This window comes from Vipera berus (assembly GCF_964194415.1).
Source record: "Vipera berus genome assembly, chromosome: 1".
Taxonomy (NCBI): Eukaryota; Metazoa; Chordata; class Lepidosauria; order Squamata; family Viperidae; genus Vipera; species Vipera berus.
In genome coordinates this window covers 105,438,203-105,456,841 of record NC_138202.1, presented here as the reverse complement: position 1 = coordinate 105,456,841, position 18,639 = coordinate 105,438,203, and the positions used below count along the sequence as shown (strand labels likewise).

The window sequence follows — 18,639 nt, the reverse complement described above, 5'->3', positions numbered from 1 at the left end:
GCCGAGAAGTCCACCAAATGATCCTGCATGGCTTCACTGTATTTACGGTCAGTCTACAGCAGGGGTCTTCAAACTTGGCCCTTTTAGGACTTGTGGACTTCAACTCCCAGAATTCATCAGCCAGCATGCCTGGCTGAGGAATTCTGGGGGTTGAAGTCCACAAGTCATAAAAGGGCCAAGTTTGAAGACCCCTGGTCTACAGGGTAGAAACTGCTCTCTGTCTCATTCCACCACCATTCAGATGGCCAGACCCCAGGCTACTTGCCACTTCAATCCCCATCTCCCCATGTCACTTGCCAATCAGCTGGCACTCAAAAAGTGAACCAACAGCTAAAATATATTCATTGAAGCATTCAAGTGATAATGAAGATGGCAGTGTGAGTACTAAAATTCTAAAGCTTGACAATAGACCGTGCCTCAAACGGAGCTACCAATGCATGTTCTATACCAGGGGTAGGCAACCTTGGCTCTTTTATGACTCATGGACTTCAACTCCCAGAATTCCTGAGCCAGCCAGCCAGATTTTTATGAAACATTCTTGACCAGAAAGTTTTTGCTAAGTACAGTTATTATGGTATGGAATATAGAAAATAATTTGACTGTTAAATACCTAAGTTTTAGACTCTAAAAATGGGAAATGCAGTAAGAACAATTCTGTCTGAGATGCTGAGTCCATGCCTAATTGTTGATATTCATACAATTTCTGCTTGAATGTTATATCATGCAACATTGAGTCCTACAACATACTAAGCCATATTTTAAACATTCTTTGTTGAATAAATCAGACCAGTTGGGTTTGCACAATATGCTAGGTGAAAAGCCACAATAAGAAAAACCTCTAAAATTACAGAACACCAAAGTCAAATAGAGCTATTATGCTTAATGTAATGTATAATTCCATCAATAAATAAATAGCTCTTTTGTCACATTAAAAGGTATGTTAGTAAGTGAAATGACTTCCACGACTCATTTGATAGACTGCATGTGAAGTATAAAGCAGTTGAAACCACTCAGACCTCACTTTTGTATCTATTATAATTTTTTTTTCCTCAAAAGATTTTAATTTTAACTCAGGAATGCTATTACAGGCAGTTCTTGACTCACAACCATTTGTTTAAGCAATGGTTCAAAATTACAACCGCACTGAAAAAAGTGACTTATGACCATTTTTTCATAGTTACGATGGTTGCAGCGCACACGCGCACACACACACAAACACACACAAACACACACACACACATGATCATGTGATCAAATTTTGAACACTTGGAACCTGGGCGTGTACTTATGATCCTTTGCGACCTTCTGACAATCCAAGTCAATGGGGAAGCCGGATTCACTTAACAACCATGTTACTAACTTAACAACTGCAGTGATTCACTTAACAACTGCAGCAAGAAAGGTCGTAAAATGTGGCAAAATTCCCTTAAGAACTGTCTTGCTTAGCAATTGAAATTTTGGGCCCTTTACCTGTACTGCAAAGTCTATCATTGTCACTGGTGAAGACTGAACAGTGAAGAGGCTGTTTGCAAAAGCCTGATAGCCACCTTCTGATCTATTTTTCCCCCAATTTTCTTCTCTTAAGACCCACCATTTATTGACCCCTCCCTCCTGGAAGCTTTGGTTGCCCACCCAGTGACCGTGAAAGCAGGACAGACAGCTTACATTAACATACCGTTCAAGGCCAAGCCTTTGCCCAAAGTCAGCTGGTTTAAAGATGGGATTGAGGTGACTGAAGAAGAGAAGGTCACCATGGAAAGATCCCATGACCAGGCCATGCTCACCATAACAAAATGCGTGAGAGAAGACACTGGAAGCATCATGTTGAAACTGAAAAGTGACTGTGGATCAGCTACTGCCCAATTATTCCTTAATGTTATTGGTAAGTTTAGGGTGATAACTGTGGGCAGCCTTCCTCATGTATAAAGTAGTAGTGAACCATCAAAAGTGCTGGGTTTGGGTTTTTTTAAAAAATATATTTTAATTTACTAACTTATCACAATCTTGGAAATATTTAAATAGATCTGTGATTCTAAAATTAAATTCAGGATTCCGAGGTGACATAGGGTGGAGGTCAAAACAGGCAGACTAGCAGGTTAACTGATGCCAGAATTGAACACCCATCCCTTTTGTACAAGCCTTGATGTCACAGGCACATATAACAGGATAATAGAGTTGAAAGGGACCTTGGAGGTCTTGTAGTCCAAACCCCTGTTCAAGCAGGAGATCCTATACCATTCCAGACAAGTGCCTGACCAGTCTCTTCTTAAAAGCCTCCACTTCTAAAGGCAAGCTCTTCCACTGGTTAATTATTCTCACTGTTAGGAAATTTCTCCTTAGTTCTAGGTTGCTTCTCTCCTTGCTTAATTTCCATCCATTGTTTCTTATCCTGCCTTCTGGTGCTTTGGAAAATAGGTTGACACCTCCACCCACCCCTCTTCTTTGTGGCAGCCCCTCAAATATTGGAACACTACTATCATGTCACTCCTATTCCTCCTTTTCCCTAGACTAGCCTTAAAGGTAAAGGTAAAGGTTCCCCCGCACATGCGTGCTAGTCGTTTCCAACTCCAGGGGCCGGTGCTCATCTCCGTTTCAAAGCCGAAGAGCCAGCGCTTGTCCAAGGACGTCTCCGTGGTCATGTGGCCGGCATGACTAGACGCCAAAGGCGCACGGAACGCTGTTACCTTCCCACCGTAGTGGTCCCTATTTTTCTACTTGCATTTTTACGTGCTTTCGAACTGCTAGGTTGGCAGAAGCTGGGATGATTAACAGGCACTCACTCTGTTACGCGGCACTCGGGATTCGACCCGCCAAATTGCCGACCATCTGAGCGACAAGCTCAGTGTCCTAACCCACTGAGCCACCACATCCCTTTTAGACTAGCCTTACCCAATTCCAAAATCTATTATAAATATAAAAGGGGCACTGCTTCTGCCATCAAGCCTGGAGATACCCCTGCCAGAATGCTCAGGTGCTCTCTATGTAAGGAAGAAATAGGTGATTCTATGCAATTCTTTTTGGAAGTAATGCTGACTGTGTGGCTGCAGTGGCTGAGAATTATAGTTACCGATTACAACGCATTTGAGTGCAATTGTTTGAGGAAAACTGGAATGAATGCACAGTAACCAGAAATAGAAAAGGACCAAGCCCAAAACACAATGACTTCTTAATGCTGTAAAATGAATTTTAGAAGGAGAATGTTAGCATATTAAATTCAGAGCAAGTATTAGCAGCAGATTCTGGAGGAGATCAAGTGCTCAAGAACAGGCTCTATCCCAATTTTATACTATTAAGCTCTTTGATGCTCCACAATAGGAACTTGCTGATGTGCAATCAAAAGTTTAAAACCGATCTGTAACCAAATAAGGAGTTTAGTTCCAGAACACTAGGCTAAGCTATTCCAATGATCATTTCATTTCATGACCACCGATACCTTTGTGTTTCAGACAAACCGAAACCACCCCAAGGAAAAGTGGAATTCTTGGAGACCTCAGCGAAGTGTATCAAAATGAAATGGAAGGCCCCAAAAGACAATGGGGGCAAGCAAGTGACTCATTTTATCATTGAACGGAAAATAGTTGGGAAAAAATCCTGGATCAAAGTTGGGGAAATTGAAAGCAAGCATACGACGTTTGCCACGGATAAGGTGGAAGAAGGGAAAGCCTACCAGTTCCGAATCCTGGCTGTAAATTCTGAAGGTGCAAGCGAACCACTAGAAACAGATGAAGTTTTTGCTGGGAATCCAATTGGTAAGCATCCATTTGATGCTGAGCCAATCCATTCTTAAAGGCTGAATAATGGCATTTGAGGTCCATCAAAAGTTTACTTTAATTGGGGTCATTTATTTATGATTAAGGCCAGGTGAGGATACTCAAAAAGGGATTCAGTGTATACAGTTGTCTTTAATAGTTCAAATCTAAACACCACATTTCTTGAGAAAGAACACTTGTCATGTGCTGGAAGGCTTTTCCTTTCAGTGAATTTTTTTTTTCCATTCGTTAGAAACTCTTAAACATATTTATAGTGGAATTTGCAATATGCCACTGTCTTTTCCAGCAAGTTTGCAGTCCATAAGTATTTTTCATTTAATTTTACACTTACACCTTGTACTATTAGCCTGAAAATATGTACTTCAGAAAAAGCTGAAATTCCCAACAACAAGATTTACTATGCGCAGTCTTGCGGATATTGGATCAGAAACTAGTTACTTACAGTTCTTATTCTTACTTTTCTTCTGTTTTGTTGTGTCAGAAATAAAACTCTGACTTATTTTTTCATCTACAGCAAGAATAAAATGCAAGTTTCCTCTTACTAGTAGTTCATCTACCTCTCAATGTTGATATCCCGAAGAAGCTCAGAAACGGATGGTGGCCATGATAGTGTAATCAAAGCTCCATCTTTTTTTTTAAGTGTGACACATGTCAAATTACCCAGATATACTGTATGGTGGGCTTCCCTTCATGAGATACCCTTCTGTCTAGGATGCTTTAATTTGGAGCAGAAGATTGGGGTCAATGGCTCTAATGGTCCTTTCTGGATCTGGGATACTATGATTCTAGGCTGCTACGTATAGTTCCTCTACTCTAGGACATTAAGGCTATCTCAGGAGGCATTTCTGGCAGGTTTCTATTGATAAGATTGATAAGATAACCTTTATTGTAATTTTTTACTGTGAGCACAGTGGCACATATTAAAAATGAAATTCTGTTGCCTGCTATCAAAAGAAAGTATATATCTACCCATATACATGCATAATGCACCTATACACATGCTATATACATACATATATATACTTACATCATATATATATATATGTGTGTGTGTTTATGTGTGTGTCTGTGTGTGTGTGTCTGTGTGTCTGTGTGTGTGTCTGTATGTATCCATTTTAACATATTTGAATGTTGCTTCTCTATCAGGTCTCTGTGTTTAAAACGATATAGAAAAGCAATTAGGAATTATGTGGTCTGCTTCACCATGCTTAAATTTTTTTTTTTCAGATCCTCCAGGACAAGCGTCTCAACCTCAAGTTACTGATGTTTCCAAAGAGGCTATTACCATTACTTGGAATCCTCCATCTAAAGATGGTGGGTCTCCGATTACAGGTTACATTGTGGAAAGAAGGAAGAAAGGCAGTAACCTTTGGGTCCCTATATCCAAGGAACCAATTCAAGGTCAGCAAATTCCATTGTGTAAGATGAAACCCAGTTTGGTTTAGTGTTTAAGGCATCAGGCTAGAAACAGGGAGACTGTAAGTTCTAGTGCTTTTGGCACAAAGCCAACTGACTTTTGGCCAATTTTTTTTTCAGCCCTAGGAAGGAAACAGTAGCAAACCATTTCTGAAATCCTGCCCAGAAAACTACAGGGACTGGTCCAGGCACTTGTCAGGAGTCCAAAACTGACTTCAAGACACCAAAATAATAATATATATTTTTTTAAAATGGAAAACTCTATTGTTTTATTGAGTTAGCTGTCTAAACCTTTCCATATTTACTTCCAAATTACAGTAATAGCATGAAAGTTCATCAAAATTTGTTGTTTTCTTGCAAATGTTTCATTACCTAAACTAGGTGATGTTATCTAGTTTGGGTAATGAAATGTCTGCAAGAAAACAAGGAAGCTTAGAGCACCAAGGATCCTTCATATCAACCCTGAGGTACAAATATTCTCTTTTATGTGTGTTTATGCCCAGCAGGTGGCAGCAACATGTCACAATGTGATACAATTTGATGATAAATTAAATCAAAGGTCCCCAACCCCCTGTCCGTGGACCAGTACTGGGCTGCGGTATGCCAGCAACTGGTCCCCACAAACAAGCAAGCAAAAGATTGGAGACCTCTGGATTAGATGTGTGTGTGTGTGAGAGAGAGAGAGAGAGGGAGGGAGGGAGGGAGACCCTCAAATCCATGTCAACTCCAAGCAATCACATATAGACAGTGTCATGGTTCCGAGCTGTCTCCCATATAGCCCTTTAGCTCTTTTAAAATGCATGCATTGCTGTTCTAATGGACTTCATTCACCTCACCTCTGATTGTCCTCTTATTACCTTCTGCCTTTCCCCAAATTATAGCGTTCTTAAAGTCCAGAATATGACTCTGATTATGACACAGGCATCATTTCATCTTGCATGGGAGAAGGCAAATGTATTTCATTAAGAAAACCACAAGGACAGCCAATAAAAACTGCCAGAGATGGGCCTTGTAAACACAATCTAAATAGAACATGGCAAAGCAAACTCATTCTAGATCACCCAAGGAGTAAGGCAAAGCTGCATAGCCTCTCGTTACTTGTTCCACCTACCTGCTGAATATACAATATATTGAGGAAAGCTGGGTTGGAAGAAGAGGAGCATGGATTTAAAAATGGGGGAATAAGCATAAATAACCCACTCTGTGCCGATGACACTACTCTGATAGTTAAAAAGGCAAAAAAAATAATCTATCAGCAATGAAAATCAAGCATCACAGTACGAAACAGTGATGATGATTAAGTGTAAAGACAATAGCAAACAACTTTAAAATTGATAGAATATTAAAGTGGGGAATAGATCTGCTTTATAGGATCAACTATCAAACAGTAAAGGAACTAGCACTCAGGAAATATGATACAGACTAGTACAAGTAGTCCTTGACTTACAACTATTTGCTTAGTGACCACTGTAAATTACAATGGCACTGAAAAAAGGTGATTTTCACACTTATGATTGCTGCAGCATCCCCCATGGTCACATGATTTACATTCAGATGCTTGACAACTGACACATTTATGACGGTTGCAGTGTCCTGGAATCATGTGATCCCCTTTTGCAACCTTCGGTCAAGCAAAGTCAGTGGGGAAGTCAGATTCACTTAATAATTGTGTTACTAATTTAACAACTGCTGTGATTCACTTAACAAATGTGGCAAATAAAAGTCGTAAAATTGGGCAGAAGGCACTTAACAAATTTCACACTTACCAACATTAAATTTTGGGCTCAATTGTAAGTTAAGGACTACCTGTACTTTGTAGAGTAGCAATGAAAGCCATGGAAAAGATATTTAGATGCCAGAATAGGTCTATGCCAGAAAATGTCTCTATTTGCAAAGATCAGAAAAGTGCAGGAAACTATTTTCCCTATGATGATATGTGAAAGTAGAAGCTGGACTTTGCAGAAGCTCAATATAGAAACTATTGTGATGATAGCCAGGAAAATAAAAAAAATGCATTATAAAATAATTCTCAATTGAGGACACAAATAATATGTTCAAAATATGATAAACACCTACTTTCTCTTGGATGGACATGTGTAAAAGCAAAGAGATATTGGACAAAAATACATACTTGGCTAGAAAAGATGTCGGGGAAACATGTTGGTTTTAAACCTGAACTTTATTTATTAGGTATAATGCCAGGAAAGCTTGATTAAACAAAGTGTATATTTGATTTTGCATGTGACAACAGCAGCAAGAATTATATTCGCACAATATTGGAGATATGAAGAAATACCATCAGAGGAAGAAATAATAAAAAAAATACTAGACTGTGCGGAAATGGACAGACTTACTCTGAGGTTGAAAGAAAAAGAAAAAAACAGAATATTTTCAAACTCGGGACTTATTTTATCAATGGTTAGACAAATGTACTAGGGATTAGGAATGTAATTTGTATTAGTGAACGATAAACTCAGGCAACCCGTTTGCGGAATAGGTACAGTTGAATTGTATTAAAAAAATCAATAAAAACCTATAACACAGAGTTTTAAAAAAAGGAAGTCTATAATGCTGAGAAAGGTGAAAAGAAGAAGGAGAAGAAGATGACCAAAGTGAATAGGTTTACTTACAGCAGAAATGGGAGCGCTGTTGAAGACTTGGGAGTCTTCCAATAGTGAAGATTCCAAAGCTTGGAGTCTTCCAACTGAGGGAGAGATCTATTTTTGTGGTCACTAAAAGCTGATGGTACATAATCTATATCTATATCTCTCTATCATCTGTTTATCATCTATCTAGCTATCTAACTAGCTATCTCTATCATCATCATCACCTATCATCCATCTATATTTGTATATAGATACTACTTTGTTATGACTAGGTTTTAAGTGAGATGTTTATTTGAATATTTTTTTCTTACTCAGAATCCATTATATCATTTATTTTGAAAGCTAACTTCTTTCAAAATGTGGTTTTTATTGCCAGATACTAAGTGCAAAGTGGATGGTTTACTGGAAGGTGCAGAATATGAGTTCCATGTCATAGCAGTGAACCGAGCAGGGCCTGGCCTTCCCAGCAGTGCTTCCAGCTCAGTGGTGGCAAGAGATCCCATCAGTATGGTTCTACTTTTCATTTATTTCTAGTGTCCCATACGTATATATATGGTGTATGGTGTATGGTGTATAGTGTGTGTGTGTGTGTGTGTGTGTGTGTGTGTGTGTGTGTGTTGTGCCTCTGTGTGTGTGCGATTCAATTTATGGGGTTCATTATACAAGCAGAACATAGTGGGATAATCAGGGAACTTGATTGTGGCAGCTTGTGTTTCTTGCTACTGCTTGCTTCATTTCCATTTTGTAATGCCACAATCATTTAAATTTCAGCATGTGACAAGGTGATCCTCTTTCAAATAATACTGAGTTGACCTAATTAATGGTGGGGTTGGCCCAATTATACAGCAACACCTATTAATCAATTTATTACAGTTATTGCAACACCTATTTATTGCAAATCTATGATCTTGTGGTAATAACAAACTAACAATACAAGCCAAGTGATGGCAAAATGATTCCAGGCTCCTGAAATAAATACTTCTTAAAGCATTTTACCTGACCTCTGACAGATTGTCCAAGCTCTGACTAACGGTGCTAAAATCATTCTGCCCCTTATGATAGCTATTGTGCTGGTTTAAGGCACAGAACAAGACTGAGTTATCCAGCTATTGTTAAAATAGCTGTCATTCATCACTACAGTCTGCAGGTTGGGATTGTGGGTTACTGTAGTTCAGCAACACCTGGTGGGCCATTGGAAATGAAGATTGGAACATGACACAAGAGGTACAGGGTATTTGATTATCAGCTAAACTAAAAGGTAAATATTAAAGTTCTGGTGGTGATTTCCCAGAACACTACATGTTTCATGCCAGCTTCCCAAAATTCCCTGCTAGGGAGAACCTGCAAATACTAGCATCTAGGGGTAATTTTTCCATTTTGGAAATTTCCAGGAGCTGAGAGATCCCTGCCACCTGCTAAAATGTGCCAATTTTTCCATGGAGTCTGACTGCTTGAAAGAATGTCTACTGGTATGGCAAAATTGGCATCTGTTCTACATTTCCACCTAAGAATGAGGAAGTAGGCCATCGCTGATTTATAAGCCATTTTTGGCTTCTTTTCCATTTGTTTTTTCAAAATAATGAAGTAGTTTTCAGATTCATAGAGCTTTATTTGTGTGGGATAATCCTGAATTTCTGTCTGATATTATATTTTGTTTAACATATCAAGTCAAAAATATGTACACTAGGGGGTTTTGTTTTGTTAAAAAAATGTATTGTAAAAATTTTCAATAAAAAAAAATATGTACACTATATGAACTGGCCAGTGGCGTAGCGTGGGGGATGCAGGGGGGGCCGGCTGCACCGGGCGCAACATCTGGGGGGGGCGCTCGCACTCACAGCTCTCTGCCCCTGCCTGGCTCACTCACTCTCTCTCACTGCAGTGCTGGCTGTGCAAATCCGATCCGAGCCGCCGGGTCTCCGCCCACTGTGGAGGGGGGGTGCCAGGCGCAAATTACTTGCCTTGCCCCGGGTGCTGACAACCCACGCTACGCCACTGGAACTGGCCCAGAGGCTAACATACCTCAGTAAGTTTTAGCTATAAATTATTACCAATTCTTCACACACAAAATGTCTCAGACCAGATGGCGCTCATGAATTTGAGAGGCAGGAACACTACCTACTCTACTAAATCGAAAAGCTTGAATGGTCTATCAGTTCAAATAAAATGTTTCTTTCAATAACTTACAACTTTACTGATGTTTACTATTGATCCAGAGCCTCCTGGGCTGGTGAAGGGATTGCACGTGGCTGATTCTTCCCAATCCAGCATTTCCTTGGCATGGCAAGAACCTGATGAGGGTGATCCACCTTCGGGATACATACTGGAGATGCGAGCTGAGGACACCAAGGAATGGTCCAAGTGCAGCAAGATCCCAATTTCTGGCAATTGTTACACAGTGGGAGGTCTGCAGGAGAAGCAGAAGTATTTCTTCCGCATCCGAGCTGTCAATGAAGCTGGAGTCGGAGAACCGATTGAGCTGAAAGAAGGTGTTCTGGCCATGCCCCCTCCAGGTACGACTTACCCAATCTGGCCTTCGTGCGATCATGCCTTGACTGCTGGTATGTTAACTCTTTTGCAGGAAGTGAGGGATACCGATTTTGAAACAGAAGGTAATACAGCAAATGAATGGCTAACACCCAGAAAATCCAGAAAACATTCTATCAACAAATCTAAGAGATTGGACAACCACTTGTCTGAAATGGTATAGGGTAGTGATGGCAAACCTTTTAGAGACTGAGTGCCCAAAACTTGGCTCCGCCCGCCCGCAGGTCCACCCACCACCTCCACGGCCCACAGCAACAGATCGCTATGGTGGCCCAGCAGTGCCATGGTGGCCACGCCCTCTGCCCCGCATCATCAGTGCATGATGGGGCACGAGGGTGGAGTCTTGTTAAAGTCTGCCCAGCTGCTATGTCCTTGGCTGCGCTGTTCCACGTGAACCACACCCAGGCACGACTCTCCTTGACTTTGTAATAATGCCGCTTGGGGTGTGTGTGAAAGCCCTAATAAGCAGGCATATACATAGAATGAAGGCTACTGCTAAGCTTGTAAGCCGCCCTGAGTCTTCGAAGAAGGGCGGGATATAAATGGAATAAAAAAAAATAGAAAATCAGCTAGGTATATTTTTGCCTCTCTCCAAAGGAAGGACATTTCTATCTTGTCAAACAAGCACATTCTAATTAAATTCAGGGTAGGCCATGAAGTGGTAAAAAAGATAGTGGAAAATACTTATGCACCTACAACTTCATTTAGTTTGCCCCTTAGCTACCTGTGATGCATTGCCGATCAGTTGTCATAACCCTTGAATGTATAGTCTAAAAATTCTTCCCAAATTAATTTGACAACTCTGCTGTTGGAATCGAAGGAATATAATAGGTAGTAGCAGAACAAATAGATCCTACTGTTTACTCAGGCATCTTTTTGATGAACATCTCACTGGCAGGCTATTTGCTGTGCATACAAAAAGTTCTAAAGTTTACCCACAAGACCAAACTTCTAGCCAATTACTGGCAGTACTGCCTTAAATGAGTGAGTAATTTGATTCAGGATTTCTAATATTCCATATTGCGCTCTCTCTCTCTCTCTCTCTCTCTCTCTCTCTCTCTCTCTCTCTCTCTCTCTCTCTCTCTCTCTCTCTCTCTCTCTCCCTCCCTCCCTCCCTCCCTCCCTCCCTCCCTCCTCCTCCTCTCTCTCTCTCTTTCTCTCTCTCCCCTCTGATATGTTATGCAGCTGCTCCAAAGTTTGATCTGACTGTCAGACTGAAGAATCATATGGTGGTTCGTGCTGGGACTGCCCTCTGTATTCACACTTCCTTTACTGTAAGTTGTCTTTTTTCATCTGGAATATTACATTTAAAAATGTTGCATATCCATATCTTTGGAAATTAGTCAAATTGAGACTAGTGAGACTTTGAGCATAAGGATCTGGAATGTTGGTATTGCAAATAATTTTCTTGCAAAAGAGCCAGGATTCAATTTCTGGCATCTCTGGTTAGAAGCAATCCTTTTTTATTGATTGCCTCATTTAGAAACCATTTGCAATTAGAGTAGTGATGAAAATTAGGTTTGTGACCAATCCTCCCATTTACGACCTTTGAAGGCCTGTAAAGCAAGGGGAACCTTTCTGGGTTGGCGGCCTGGAGGGAAAGGGAGGAGCAGGGAACTGTGTGTGCCTGTGTGTGTGTGCATGAGCCAAAGGGCACACACAGAGTGGTGGCGCTAGTGCCCGTGTGCATGTGCAAGTGGGCCGTGCACGCCCATGATGGTGCTGACATTGGTGCTGGTGCCCACGCACATGTGCAAGCAGGCTGCTAGCGCCGAGACACTGGCGGTGGTGCTAGTGCCCCCTGTGCATGCACAAACGGGGCTGCTAGTGCCTGCATGGTGGCGCTAACACAAGTGGGAGGGCACGCACACATGCGCACCCTTGCCAGCCATTCCCATGGCCCAGTGGCCAACAAACCAGGGCCCGGAAGCGGGCTGTGGCCCACAGGTTGGAGACCGCTGAATTAAGGCACCAGGCTAGAAAGTGGGAGCTTCTAAAAGGAGATCAAGCTGGCCACTTCCAAGCTGGAAGAAAATGTTAAAAACTGGATTAATTTAGAAATTTTTTCTTAAGTTTCTGTATGATGACATCTAGTTCTCATTGCTCTCATTTTTTTCCTTTATATTCTGTTTCTTACGTTTTTGTTTTGTGATTTTGTGTGGCTATTGTTACTGTTACTGGGACTGATTTTAAGTTTACTGCAAAGGTTTTCATTCTTGTTTTAAACAGCATGCTGTTTAACTGTAGTTTCCAGTTAAAAGTAAAAATCTCAGATATGTGTGATGTAAAGTATAATTTCCGAGGTTGACAGATCATAAATGAAATCTATTCAGGCCAGGGGAAAAAAGCTTGTTAAGAAGAGGTGGCAGCTTGAATATGTATAACTATTTTAACGGGGAAGCTATACATATTCAAGCCGTGGCTTTTCATACTCCTAATCTGTATCCCAATGCCAATTGGGATATTGGACTAATTAGAGTTTTACGAACCCTGTAATTGCTGCTCAAAGCTACACCAGGAGACTTCATTGTTGGATCAGGCCAAGCATTCCACTATAGGGATTCCTTACTCTTTCCCAATTTTAGCCTGAATGATTTTTATGACTTAGGAGTCCTTGTTACTCTGCTGCTGCTACTTGTTTCACAGAGTAATTGACTGGATGTAAGGATGCAACAATTGCTCCAGGTGGTCCTTTAATCACAAGAGCTTCAAAGGGCCTACTTGGTGGTTACGGGTGATAGGCCTCAGCCGAGAGAATTCCTTGAAAACAGGACTGAAGCACCAGTAGCTTTTAAGTTCTTTGTAGAAATTATTTCCAAGCAAGCAATATCAACCTCTGAGAAAAATTATTTGTTTTTCTCTGACAATATGTTGGATGAAGAGGGGCAGGGGGAGGATTAGGAAATGGATATAAAATCAATCAGAGGAGGAGGAGGAAGTAGTAGTAGTAGTAGTAGTAGTAGCCCATTTATTTGATGACTTTGCTTCTATCTGCCCTGATTGTTCAGCCTCCTCACACTAACAGTTCCCCTCCTGAAGGAATACTTGCATATGTCAAAGTTTCAGTATCCTGTAGGATGCGTTTTTTTTATTAAGCAACCCACAATATGGAAATAGCATGATCCAGAGAATCTCCTGCTCATCTTGTTCTCCTACTTTTCCTGGGCTCTGTCTCCCTCCTTATAGAGAGCAGAATTCCAAATAGAGAAAATGTTTGATTAAGAGACTAGGCAAAAAAGCCCCAAAACACCCAAGCATGAGAAGGTCTCTCTCCTGCTTCCTTTGAACCTGATTTGTCTCCAACAGGGCTCTCCTCCTCCCAACGTTGTGTGGCAAAAAGATGGGGCTCCCACAAAGGGGAGAGAGAGCATTACGAAAGGCAAGCATCACTCCCAGTTCCTCATCCACAGCACCAAACGCTATGATTCTGGACTCTATCGGATCGTGCTGAGTAATGACTATGGGGAGGCCCACTATGACATCCATGTCCGAGTGACAGGTAAAGGATCAGAAGGAGGGATAAGCGGGAAGGTGTACTCTGCCCCATCTGTTGATTTAGCCAGGGGGCACTGTCCATCCTGAAGAAGTAGGGAAATAGACTCAGGCATTCTCTCCCCACCCACCCATTCCCCCCCAAAAAGAAACCCCTATGAAATTGTTTGTATGTACACTGAAAGCTTTGCACCAAAGACAAATCCTTGTGTGTCCAATCACACTTGGCAATAAAGAGTTATCCTATCCTATCCTAGAGGGACACAGTGGCTCAGTGGGTTAGGACGCTGAGCTTGTCAAGGTCGGCAGTTTGGCGGGTCGAATGCCGAGTGCCGCGTAACAGAGTGAGCGCCTGTTACTCGTCCCAGCTTCTGCCAACCTAGCAGTTCGAAAGCACGTAAAAATGCAAGTAGAAAAATTGGGACCACTACGGTGGGAAGGTAACAGCGTTCTGTGTGCCTTTGGTGTCTAGTCATGCCAGCCACATGACCATGGAAATGTCCTCGGACAAACGCTGGCTCTTTGGCTTTGAAACGGAGATGAGCACCGGCCCCTAGAGTCGGAAACGACTAGCACGCATGTGCGGGGGAACCTTTACCTTTTATCCTATCCTAGGCAAACAAAATAGTATTGCAGACCAATGTTCACTAGAGGTTGCCTCTGAGAACATCTCAGCCCAGGAATTTATTATATCCAAGCTTAAAAGTCCTTCTAAGCACAAACACCCACTCTTTCAAGAACCACAATTTGGGATGAGAGCAGGGAATGTTTCATTTTGGGATGAGACAAATTCAAAGGGAAGCAACCTGGAAGTAAGGAGAAACTTCCTAACAGTGAGAACAATTAACCAGTGGAACAGTTTCCCTTCAGAAGTTGTGGGTACTTCATCAGTGTGTGTGTGTAGGGGGGGGGGGTTTAAGAAGAGACTGGACAGCCACTTGTCTCAAATTGTATAGGGTCTCCTGCTTGAGCAGGGGGTTGGACTAGAAGACCTCCAAGGTCCCTTCCAGCTCTATTCTGATTGGCTGAAAGAATGGCTAGATGCTAATGATTAAGCAATAATCCAAGACATATTATTTTAGTTTTTAACCAGTCTTTTTCAGCTCTAGCTCACTTTATACTCTTACGATTCTTATGAGCTAATGCTGAGGTCTATATTTCTGCTGATGAACCGTGGACCAACAATATAAAACACCCATAATGTCAGCCAATCGGGGAAGGGCAGTATACATTACAATTCTTGTTTTGGACAATTTGCCTCTCTTTATAAATTAATATCTCAAAGCCAGGTCATCAAACCTATATTTTTTGGGGGGGAAAAGGATTTCATGTGGTAAGCTGCCCAGAGTCACCTCACAATGATACAGGTGGCAAACAAATTCAGTAAATAAAAAAAAAAGTCATATAGTTATTGCCAGAAAAGGGACTGATGGATGACTTAGAAAGAGGAAAGAAGCTCTGGTTCACCTTTTGTATTTCTATCTCAGACTTCCCAAGGCCACCTACTAACCTGAACCTCTACGAAGAAGTGCCAAACACGGTAACACTGAAGTGGGACCATTCTCCAGATGTGAAGGAGGATGACAATGCCCATTATGTCATTCTAAAGCGTGACACCAGCACTGCCACTTGGTTCACTGCAGAAGAAAAAGTGTACAGTAACAAGTACACTGTTACTGGTCTGCTTCCTGGCAGGAAATATTTCTTCCGGGTACTTGCCCGCAATGATATTGGTGACAGTGATCCTTTGGATTCAAAAGACTCCTGGCATATCAATAAAGATATAGGTAAGTAGGGACGTCTCTATACTATAGCGAAACTTAGAGCAAAAGATTTTTTGGGTGTTGGGGGTGGGGTAGTGATGTGTTTCAATGGATCTCACTGCGTTTGGCATTTTTAACATGGATTCCCTGCAAGTGGAAAGGGAAGGACCTGTTGGGTAGCTGACAATAGCAATATTACTGTTGTATGCTGCTGGTTTGAGACAATAGTTTGTTTGGTTTGTTACAGATGTAGCTACTATGACTGAATAATCATTTTCTCAAATCATTTTCTCAAATCATTTTCTCAAACTGGGTAGATGCAAGGAAAAAAGAGAATACTTTGGCTTTTTCTTTCAGACAGGGATATTTCAGCCAAATTTTCACCAGCGGGGCATACATTTCTGACAAAGGAGCTGAGGGATCTGTAGGAATAACCACTCTTTCACTGTGCAGTCTGCAGTCTCCCAGGTTTTTCACACTTCAATTAAATCTGGAAGGAAAGCCGTATCCAAATATGGCTTTTAGATTAGAAAGTATGATAGAAACTGCAATGCTATTTTTTTTCCAAGCAACAACAAAGTTACTGGGCAAAAGTAACAACAAATAAATCCTGCAATTTGCAGCGGAAAGATAAGTTTCAAACACCACCAAAAGAAATTAGAACCAATGTGAGGTGGCGGTTAAGACGTTGGACTTGGAGACTCTAAGGCAGGGGTAGGCAACCTTGGCTCTTTTATGACTCGTGGACTTCAACTCCCAGAATTCCTGAGCCAGCTGGCTCAGGAATTCTGGGAGTTGAAGTCCACGAGTCATAAAAGAGCCAAGGTTGCCTACCCCTGCCCTAAGGCCATCCTGAGCCTTCTTAGCCAGAGGATGATTTTCAGCCAGTCACTCTCTTTCAGCCCATACTACTAAATAGGAGGTAGGAACAACTATCTAGTCCTTGGTAACGTCCACAATTAGAGCCCAAAGTTTCTGTTGCTAAGTGAGACATTTGTAAAGTGAGTTATGCCCCATTTTACAACCTTTCTTGTCACTGTTGTTAAGTGAATCACTGCAGTTATTAAGTTAGTAACACGCTTGTTAAGTGAATTCGGCTTCCCCATTGGCCTTGCTTGCCGGAAGGTTGCAAAAGGTGATCACATGACCTCGGGAGACTGCAACCATCATCAATGTGAGTCAGTTGCCAAGCGTCCGAATTTTGATCACCTGATCACAGGGACGATGCTACCATCTTGTGAAAAATAGTCATAAGTCACTTTTTTCCTGTGCCGTTGTAACTTTGAATGGTCATTAAATGAATTGGATTACTTATAGAAGAGAGCCAGTTTGGTGCAGTGGTGAAGGTGCTGGCATAAAAAGGAGAAGATGGTGAGTTCTATGGCTGCTTTAGGCATGACAGCCGAGTTGTTGCTGTGGGGAAAACTTGACTTGATCGTGTGTGTGTGTGTGTGTGTGTGTGTGTGTGTGTGTGTGTGTGTGTGAGAGAGAGAGAGAGAGAGAGAGAGAGAGAGAGAGAGAGAGAGAGAGAGAGAGAGAGAGAGAGAGAGAGAGAGAAGAATGTTTGTGTGTGAATGTGAGTACGTGTATATGTACAAAAAACATCCCTTTTCACCCTTGTAGCTAGTTTGTGTCTTCCTCAATCTCGGGGTCCTCTACCTGAGAGTTTGAGGGTTCTGCGTATGACCTTCTCTTCTGGACAGAGAGCTCTGATGTTGTTCCTGGGATTTGTTGACACTATTCTCTCAGCTTACGAGGTCACAGCCCTACCACCACCAGGCCTACTTTGGCCTTTACTTTCTACATCCTCTCTAGTTCCTCCTTCAGGCCTTGGTATTTCTCCAATGATATAATAAAGAATAATAATCTGTTTACCTTAAAGAAAACTGTTTATGTCATCTTGAGCTCCTGGAAGAAAGGTGGGAAATGGATTTAACAAGTAAAGTAATTTTAAAGCAACCTAAAAATAAAATAGAAAGAAAGGAATCTGTTTTATAAAGAGAAATTAAAAAAAAACTTTCAGGAAACTGGAGGGTTGATTTTGGTGTAATGTTCCTGTCTCTATATAACTTGTGTAGAGCTATATGCATGGATATGGCTGAGGAAACGAACTCTCTTTTGGAGCTCATCGTCAATCTCTTTGTTTTGTTAACAGAACTTTTTAATGTCAAGGTGAAGGAGTACCATGAGCGGGACTGGAGCCATGCTCCCCATTTTATAACTCCTCTGAAGAACCATCTAGTGTGCCGAGGCCATGACTGTACCATGAGCTGTGCTTTCTTAGGAAACCCCCGCCCAGAGATGACATGGTACAAGGGCGAAATCAATATTACAGCCCATTCCAAATTCTGGTACAATTCAACCAGTGGTGTTTGTACGCTGATGATTCCCACATGCACTGCCAAGGATAGCGGCGAGTACACCATAGTAATTGAGAATGAGCTTGGGAAAGAAAAATGCAGTTGTACCTTGACAGTATATGGTAAGTTCTCTTTGCTCTTTGGCACAGATTGAAGATATTGTTACTATCCGATTCATTTTAATATGTCCCATATCAGAGGTTCATTGCAGAGATTAAAGCATCAGGATAGAAACCAGGTGACTGTGAGTTCGAATCCTGCCTTGAGCACAAAGCCAGCTGAGTGACCTTAAGGCAGTCACACCCTCTCAGTCCTAGGACTGAGGCAATGCCAATCTATTTTCCAAAAACCCAACCAAGAAAACTGCAGGGACCAAGTGCAGGCAATTGCCCAGAGTCAAGTCTGACTTGATGCCCCCTCCCCCCCGCCCGCCGCTTCCACCAAAGTCAGATATGATATAATTTCTGCTCGGAGAATGACTTCTACTGAAGCTGATACTTTTTGTACTAGTTCAGAGAAAGAACCTGAATATTTCCCCCCCCCTTCTGACAGAGAGATGGCCACAGCTGGTCTCAAACTTGGGAAATTTCAAAACGTTGATGAGGTTGTTGATCACTTAATACACAAATTGTGACATTTTTATATCGTGAATTTAAGGAATGGCATCAAAGGAGCTTTTCTTGGA

General features: G+C 41.6%; 1 protein-coding gene across 3 annotated transcripts in view; it reads left to right on the top strand.

Annotated features, from left to right (window-relative positions):
• IGSF22 (immunoglobulin superfamily member 22) overlaps positions 1-18,639 on the top strand; it is a 60,052-nt gene that overhangs the window by 16,423 nt on the left and 24,990 nt on the right. For all 3 annotated transcript variants that reach the window (XM_081312527.1, XM_081312526.1, XM_081312525.1), the window contains exons 12-20: positions 1,586-1,882; positions 3,447-3,749; positions 4,998-5,171; positions 8,169-8,297; positions 10,009-10,305; positions 11,525-11,613; positions 13,646-13,838; positions 15,319-15,618; positions 17,750-18,076. In XM_081312527.1, the coding sequence (XP_081168653.1) occupies positions 1,586-1,882; positions 3,447-3,749; positions 4,998-5,171; positions 8,169-8,297; positions 10,009-10,305; positions 11,525-11,613; positions 13,646-13,838; positions 15,319-15,618; positions 17,750-18,076 (2,109 nt within the window). The remainder of the gene's footprint in view (positions 1-1,585; positions 1,883-3,446; positions 3,750-4,997; positions 5,172-8,168; positions 8,298-10,008; positions 10,306-11,524; positions 11,614-13,645; positions 13,839-15,318; positions 15,619-17,749; positions 18,077-18,639) is intronic.